Below are 8,684 nucleotides of genomic sequence, written 5' to 3'. Positions count from 1 at the left end.
CACCTCTAGAGTGCTGCAGGATGGAAAACCAGTGACTTCAGAGAAGGCCATCAAGGCCACCAAGGGGGAGAAAAATACATCATGAAGTGATAAACTCGATAGAAAAAGAATTAGGAGTATTTCCTTTGTTACTGGCAGGTGAAGAACTGACTGGCTTACTGATAGAAACACATAGAGACCAAAAGCCATAGCATGAATTAATCTGAATAAATACACCTTTACTGTTCACATTTATTACACTTTATAATAATTGATGCATTAGTAGGGTGAAGAGCTGTCCCTTTGTTTCAGGAAAGATTTATTGGTTTTAATCTATAGTTCAAAGGGTATAATTTCTGTTAGATTGCAGGAAAGTGCTGAATAATGGCTACATCCTGCATTGATATGCAGTCACATTTACTCATGCACATGCAGGTTTAAAAACAAACAAAGCCTCCTAAACGCCTTGATTGTAATCTCTGATCGTGAAAAAACAAAGCTGCAGAACAGTGAAGTGGTGTAATACTGTCATGGCCTGGTTTTGCAGTATTTATCCAGTTACTTTAGCACTAGGAAGCCCTGATGTATTTGGGGTTGCATAGTTTTTCTACCCCACTATTGATTCACAGTGTTGAAGGACCAGTCTTGTTCTAATCTAAGAAATGAGAGTATCAAAGTCTTAGAAGCCTTGACCAAGCTTTCAGTTTAACACATTATCTTGCTCAGTGGGATAAGAGTGGATTGAGTCTCCATAACACCTCTCCACGAATCACTTGCTCTCCCCCACAGCAGAGGTACAGCTGACTGCTAAACTTAAATTACTGTAGCAGCTGTGAGATTCATCATAGTTATTAATTGGTTAGCATTTCCTTTGTTAATCTTTTTTCCTTGTTTGAGACCATTTTTTTTTTGATGGTTGGTAATGTGAATAACAGAGTCCAATCTAGTGCTTGCTTTCCAAATGTGTCTGGTTTGTTATCTTGAACTGAAAACAAGATAACTTTAAGTTTATGCTGATAGGAAAACTTTTCTTTCATGTGTTATGTTGCAGATCAGTTTGACGGAAGTTGTGCTAAATGATCTTCAATTTTTTTAATATTTGCAAAATACTTAGGTTTGGAAAGTGCTATTTAATTCTGGATAAACAGAACAATCTGAGTACTGGAATAACATAACTACTCCAGCAGGAATACACCAGCCCTGTAATGGGATATCTGTGCCTCTTTTGGAGATGCAGAAGAAAATCATTGCTCTAAAGCAATGTTTCTTTTTATGGGCTGTGTTTCATGTATTGGTCTGTATTTACAGAACATGTAGCTTTATTTTGCTTTTTACCTTCTGTGCTTCATATCTGAGAAAAAGGCTGATGTTAAGATGGCATAGTGATAAAATAAGCCTTTTTTTCAGTGTTCCTGGCAATAATCTTTAACTTAAGCAGAAATAGATGTTGATATGATGAAAAAGGCTAGATGTTGTTTATTTAATTTGGTTTTAAACAATACTAATGTTGACTTATGTTCATCATGTTGAAAAAGTTAGTCACTAGATTCTTTCCCAATTCCCACTTTTTAACTTCCCCACTACGTCTGCTTCACCCCATCTGCACCTTTGTGGATCTGGGTTTTGATGCAGATGCACTTTTGTCCTTCAGCTTTAACTGTCATCAAAAATTTGTCACCTCGTGTATTTGTATACTTATGATTGCACAGAGTACTTTAGTCCCCAAATTATATTTGAAATACAGTCTGGAAGAAACAAGAAGGAAAAATTAAAAGTTAAACTAAGCAGATGAAAAATCTTACCAGTTCACGTGAAATGAGTAAATATATTCAATATGGTATAAAACATGAGGACAAATGAAATATAGGAAATCTTAGCATTTGGCTTCAGTCAGCCACTTTGCTAATGGTGAGTGAACTTACATGGTTGGCATTTAATGATTTGAGAATGAATCACAATCAGTTTTCCCTTTCAAGTTGATCAATACTAGTTAGTCATAATATAGTAGATACTTTTTTCTTGAACCAAAGTACCTTATTTTCACATAATATGCCCATATTTCCTGAATCCTAGTTTTATAAAAATATTGGTATTCCTGCCAAGATTAGCATGGTGATTGTACAAAATAACTATTTTTATTAGTTTGCAGACTGAAATCATCGGTCAGCTTTCTTACTCGACCAGATCGACCAAATCTGGCTTATCATAGACTAAAAGGCAGGAATCCAGGGGTTATTTTCCTTCCAGGCTTCAATTCAAATATGAATGGTCAGAAGGCAACTGCCCTTGAAGATTTCTGCAACTCTCTAGGTCATGCTTTCATCAGGTACATTCAGAGTATTGTTCTTGTGAAAATGAAACTAGTATCATGCGTTGAGGGAAGGGGTTTTCAAAAAAATGTAGACTTTGGCATTTGGATTGGAATGCATGCTGTGCCTGTCGTTTCAAACATAGGATTTCTGTCTGTAGCGAGACTGGGGTAAATCAGGAGAAGGTGTTCTGACAGTAATTCAGAAAATTCTCTGATAAATTTCTGTGTTCTAGCCAGTGCTATATGTTACATTAAGGCTGTAGGCACAGAAATGAAAAATAAAGGACCCAGAGTTCTGATATTTTAAGTTACCACTGTAAGCATGCTTCTTAACTGCCAAATCTTAAGTTTCCCAATGTTGTCTGTGATTTTAGAAGAACATGCACATGCTTGGTGATACTCTCCGTTGACAGACTAGGGTGAATGCTGAGTTTCACAAGTCCTCGTATTTGGGGATAGTGTTTGAAAGAGATCTTGTATGTTTTAAAATACCTTCTAAACTGAAGTATTTTGGGTTTCTTGTCTGGGAAATCTTTTTTTTGGGGGAAGTATTATGGTAAATTTGCATATTCTTACATTAAATGATAGGAGAACACTGTATCACTTAATTGCATGCGTTTTGTCTAAACCTCATTTCATGCAATTTCTGGTTGTTAGTGATACAAGTAAGAAAATATTCAGTGTGTTATCTTGTCCCCTGCTTGATTTGTTTAAATGGTACTGTTTAGTTATCTTCTATGTTACTATAGACAGTACTGTGACTTTCAATCTGATGGTTATTTTTTCAGATTTGATTATACAGGATGTGGAAGTTCACATGGTAAACTTGAGGAGTGTACGATTGGGAAGTGGAGAAAAGATGTTTTGTCTATACTGGATGAACTTACAGATGGACCACAGGTTGTATTTTATTTTTAAATATAGAATGCTTTTTGTCCTCAAGGTAGAACATTGATTAAAAATATGCCATAGTAGCTCTGGTCAAAAGTAGCTTCTATTTAACAGTTGACACCTGCCCTTTTTCAAGCTCAGTCATTTGGGAGGTCATATTTGTAAGACCTCTTTTGCAAGCAGGTAGATGACAAAATCATGGAAACGTGGGTTGGCAGGACCTTCTGGAGGCTGTTTATTGCAGCCTTCTGCTCAGAGCGGGTCTGTCATCCCAGGGAGTCTGAGGAAGCCTCATGGTGGAGGTTCCACCTGATAGGGGACAGGGAATTGTCCAGAGTGGCACAGCCCTCTGCATGAAAAAGTATGTCACTGTCCCATGCTGATGCATTAATTAAATAATTTGCAAGAATTTTACTATATAAGATACTCTGTACGATAAAATAGCTTTAAAAAAAAAATCAGAAGCAGCAGCATTTGACTTCTTCAGTTACTTTAGAAATGACTGTGAGAAACCTGAAATCTCCTGCAACCTCAAAATACCTAGTATTGTGTTTAAAATGGTTTTGGATTATGATTTGATTTTGTTGACCTCTTTCACTGTGCTGAACCTTTACCATGTGCATTTATATTAAGAAGGAAACAAAGTATGAATGTGATACTGAATTGTTTCCACTCTCATTTTGTTTACAGTGTTTCAGTCTCAGACAGCAATAACCAGCCATGCCAAACTAAAAGAATAATAAAATACCAGATCCTGTGGTGCTTACTCAGGCAAAATTTCCACTGGAGGTGACAACAGTTCTGCCTGGGTAAGGACATCAGGATTATGCCCAAGGTTTAAGTAGTTAAACAAAATGAACACTGATACTTTGTGAAAGAAGAAAAAAATTATTAGCTGTTTCCTGTAAAATAATATCTCCTTTTCTCTCTTTCAGATTCTGGTGGGCTCCAGCTTGGGTGGATGGCTGATGCTTCATGCTGCAATAGCACGCCCAGATAAAGTAGCTGCTCTAGTTGGAGTAGCTGTAGCAGCAGACCATCTTGTGACAACTTTTAAGAAGCTTCCCATCGAGGTAAATATGATGGTTGGCTTTTGTGCAATCTAAAAATCTATCAAGCATTTAAGAAGTTCTGTTGTTCAAACTGTACTTTTCTTGAAAGTCTTCCAGTAAGTTTTCTGTGTATGTGGTGGAGGTAAGCTGAAAATTTACATTAATCTGAAAGTCTACAAAATTTTGTGCTTTTCGTATGAAGCTAGTGTAAGCACTACCTAGAATGTGTTTTTATTATTACTGTGGCATATAGGATGTGAAGTCAGACCCCTGCTGTTCAGCAGTCCATTAGATTTCAATGTTGAATATCTTATATTTGCATTCAAATTGGATCCTTGTGCTTTCAAGGATGGAGAAGTAGCTGCTAAAGTAATTGAGATGACATGGGATGAGTCTGACACAGGTTGTGTGTGTAGAAAGGGAATTATTCAGATTAGCCTGTTTATAAAGACTAGAAGATTTAGATAGTGGGATGTCTCTGAGTTGCTTCCTTGATGATGATGTCCAGTCTTCAGGAAAGTAAATCAGGTGTTATAATGTGACAAATTCATACTTTAGAATAATTAAAATATTTCCGTGGTGGGTTTTTTTCTTTTGCAAGGCACTTCGTAGTGTCATTATTACTACTTAAAACTAAGGTGAGATTCTGGAAATACAGTATTTAGATGCAGCTATTGTGGCAAAGACTTGAAAAGATTGATCGCTGGCAAATTAATTTTTCCTAGGATGTTCTTTGTTTAAAGTTCAGTGAACTGATTGGAGCTAAAGAGATCATGGTTCATGGTGGCTATACATCTTTTTATTTCTGATAGATTCTGGCTGAGAACTTAATTTCATTGGTGAATCCTAACTAGATTAATTTCCAGGAGAGATGTGCAGAGTAGCTTTTGTGACATGGTAGGGGGTTTGCCTTCTCGGATGCTGGAAGCAATCAGGAATATACCTTCTCTGCTAATAAAAATGAACAAAATGAAATTTTATGGCTGGGGAAGTTTTGTTGCATTTAGAGCAGAAATAAGTTGAGACACTAAAGAACTCATAACATCTGTCTTGTCTATTCTTCGCTCTCTTTTTTATAGGCACAAAATGAAATAGAAGAAAAAGGTGAATGGAAATTTCCAACAAAGCACAATGAGGAAGGGTATTACTCCTTGAAATATGACTTTATCAGAGAAGCAGAAAATCACTGTGTGCTAAATAGTCCTATTCCGATAACATGTCCCATACGGCTCATTCATGGCATGGAGGATGGTGATGTCCCTTGGCAGATCTCTATGCAAGTTGCTGATCGTGTTTTGAGCAAAGATGTGGATGTTATCCTCCGCAAAATTGGCCAACATCGGATGAGTGAGAAGGAGGATACAAAACTACTTGTGAATACTGTTGATGATTTAATTGACAAGCTGGCAACGCTAGCATGAACTGCAGAGTAGCATATGTACATGGACTCTACACCTGACTCTTTTTCCATGAGTAGCAGAAACCTTGTCCTTAACAAGATGATGCCAGGTCTGTGACTATCACAGTAGGAACTGAGCTTTACCTGCTGTTTCCTTACCTCTGTTTCGTAAAGACAGGTATTTTATTAATGCTGCATTTGCACAGACAGTCCAAAATGTGGAGGAGTGCTGCTGTTGTATTTAGAACCTCTCCTTCACCACTTAAAACCTTTTTTCACAAGCTTCCTACACTTTTGTACCAAAATGTTGATTCATTTTTGTTATTATTGGCCTGTATGGTAAAACTTCAGTTTCCAGTGACTTTGACACCTTTTTGTTATTGTCCTTTTGCTGTAACATTCTTGTATCTTATGTCTGGAACCATTTGTGCAAGACAAAATACAACTTAAGTGTTTACTAAAGTTATTGTTATTAGAAATAGTGAATAACAGGAAGCACAATAAACAGATTTCAGATAAATTATCGTATTGTCCTTCAGTACTTTTAAAACTGAAAAGTGGAAGGCACACCCTGATGGTGTGCTTGGGGTACTACATAAAGAAGAAGTTAACTTCTGAGAACACAGGGCCTCAAAGTGCAGGTGGAGGATCAGTGGGGTTTATGTCCTCTTTTCCAGGCTCTCTTGTAATAGTTAATTTGTGGGTCTACTATTAAGGGAGCAATATATAATCTTGGTGGAAACTGAAACTGAACTGAAACAGGGACTCTTTTATAGTGACCTCTTTAAAGTGGGGGGTGCAGGACCATAGGGCATCGCTGCCTCTTTTTTACGACTTGAGAACTGTAGGTTATTAGAAATAGTGTCTCCCAGAGTTAGGAATTTGAGGTGCACAATTGCAAGCCTGAAAACCTGTAACTGAAACTTGATAGTTGGATAATTCTTGTAATGTAAATCTTCAGAATTTAATAGTAAATAGATTTAATTGCAAATGTGACTGTTACCTGTTTTTTTTTTTAGTCCAGAAATATGGTACCATTCATAACTTGAGAGGAACTTACTTAGGTGAGAGGCTGTAATTAGTTCAGGCTGGCCTTAATATGAAGCATCAGTCAAAAGTATATGGTTGTTTCTGGCTTTAGTATTTTAAGTAGTAAATGGCATCACTATTGCTACCTTAAAAGACTAAAGCTCCTGGGGGAAAGGGATTTCTCGAGGGTTTGTTGTTTTCAGTGTTAATATTGTCAGTAGAAAGAAGTACATTGTAAGTAGAAGTATGTTGTATGGAGCTTTGTTGAGGTAATGTTTTTTATTTAGCAAAAAAGCCAAACAACTAAAAAAACCAACACCAACAATAAAACAAAAAGCCCTAAATTTCTGATGAGTTCCTGTGAAGTATTACTACCTTCTTATTTAGGCTTCAGTACTGCAAAACCCAAGAAACTGTGATGTAAAAAGTTTTGAATTCTGGTATGGGAGTAAAAAAGATGCCTCTAGTTTAGATGCAAACCTTGTAATTCAAGTGTACCAGTTCCTTAATTCAATTAACCTAGCTCAGGATACTTGTTTGAGGAATTGCAACATTCCATGAATTCTTGTTTCCAAGTATTTCTGTTTCTGCAGTAGACTTTTTTCTGTTTGTGAGAATATGCAATTTACTACTTTCTTAAGCTTTAAGACCTTTTGAATGTGTTTTTTACTTTTGAGAGCAATTAGTTCAGATAATTTCGGCAAATTGCTTGGCTATTCCTGAAGGTTGGGCTGTGTTCAGGTTTATGTATTGTTAAACAGTTGTTGGCTTTACATATTCATGTGACTTGTATCTGATAAAACCTGAAAAGTAGATTTATGTGAATTTTAAAGACATAGTCAAATCAAAATTAAGTTACTTCAAAACTTTCTGCTCTTGGCTTACTATGACTTTTTTTAATCCAATTTTGTCACATCTCTTAGATTGTGTTGTCTGTTAATGGAAGAAAAAGTTGAAAAAAGTGGAGTGCAGTAATTCCAAAGTAATTTTTATTAAGACCCAAAGTTATAAGTTGTGATAGATGTACTTTTTGTTCATACATATTAAAGTTATTTCAGTAGCTGAAAATTGTTGAGCCTTTTTTTTTAAATTGGGAGTTATACCTATAAACATTCAATTTTGCTCTTAATACTTCATACAGGGAAAAGTAATTCCATTTCTTTATAAACTGTAGCTGCATATTTCTCTTGAAAGAATTGCATTGTAGTCTTTCAAAGATTCACCTTAGCCTTTATTAAATAATTGATTTTATGGCTAAGGTCTTTTTGTTACAATGCCTTAGAGCAAGATAGTTGAAAACAAATGTTGAGGGGAACAGATGTGTGAGTAGTTTTCAGGGGTTTTGTTTTGGGTTTTTTTTGTTTGGTGTTGAGTTTTTTTCCCCATTATTCTGTTGTAATAACATTAGGTGGGAGAAGGCAGCATAACAGGATTGACATAACTGTTGAGGATACAAAGCTGCAGCATCAGTTCTCAAACCACAGCATTACTGAAACTTAATCCTAGGGAGGGGTTTTTTTTTGCCAGTCTTTTTCTAGTTCTCTCTATTTTCTTTCTCTGCTTGCTAAATGGAGATAAGTGGTAGCGTTTACATTATAGGTACACCCAAAATTTGCTACATACAGCGCAAATGCAAAGTCAGAGATGAGACTTCTGTCATAGAGACAGTATTCTAGGTAGTGTGCTGAGATGCAGAGAATGCTAGTGCCCTTCTTTCTGTTCATTTACCATTTTCTAAATTCAATTTATATTCCTTAAATACAACAGGTGACTTTCAGGTAGACTTTATGCAGACAGACATTTTCCTTGTGTTCATGCTGGAAATTGCCAGAATTTTGATTACTGTCAATTTGGCATGTTCATAATCCTGGAAGAAGGGATAGATGATAACCAGGGAGATGTACATCCTACCTGTGACTAGCTCTTGACCTACCAGGAGGTTTTGACAATCTGGCATAATGTAATATTCACATATTATGGTGTCATTCCGATTTTATTTGGTACTACATTTTGTCCCCTGAGT

At 36.2% G+C, this 8,684-nt stretch overlaps 1 protein-coding gene across 1 annotated transcript; it reads left to right on the top strand.

The window, feature by feature from the left end:
• Nucleotides 1-2,121: 2,121 nt before the first annotated feature.
• On the top strand, nt 2,122-7,065 carry ABHD10 (abhydrolase domain containing 10). The gene is made up of 4 exons (XM_026859114.1): nt 2,122-2,305; nt 3,079-3,190; nt 4,117-4,254; nt 5,313-7,065. Exons 1-4 carry the CDS (start codon nt 2,241-2,243, stop codon nt 5,652-5,654), a joined length of 657 nt encoding a protein of 218 aa, XP_026714915.1. The 5' UTR covers nt 2,122-2,240; the 3' UTR covers nt 5,655-7,065.
• Nucleotides 7,066-8,684: the final 1,619 nt, after the last annotated feature.

Source organism: Athene cunicularia (genome assembly GCF_003259725.1).
Source record: "Athene cunicularia isolate RWA chromosome 1 unlocalized genomic scaffold, athCun1 chr1_part1, whole genome shotgun sequence".
In the NCBI taxonomy this organism is placed as follows: domain Eukaryota; kingdom Metazoa; phylum Chordata; class Aves; order Strigiformes; family Strigidae; genus Athene; species Athene cunicularia.
The sequence above is the reverse complement of the archived record's forward strand: the minus strand, read 5'-3'. Positions and strand labels throughout refer to the sequence as shown.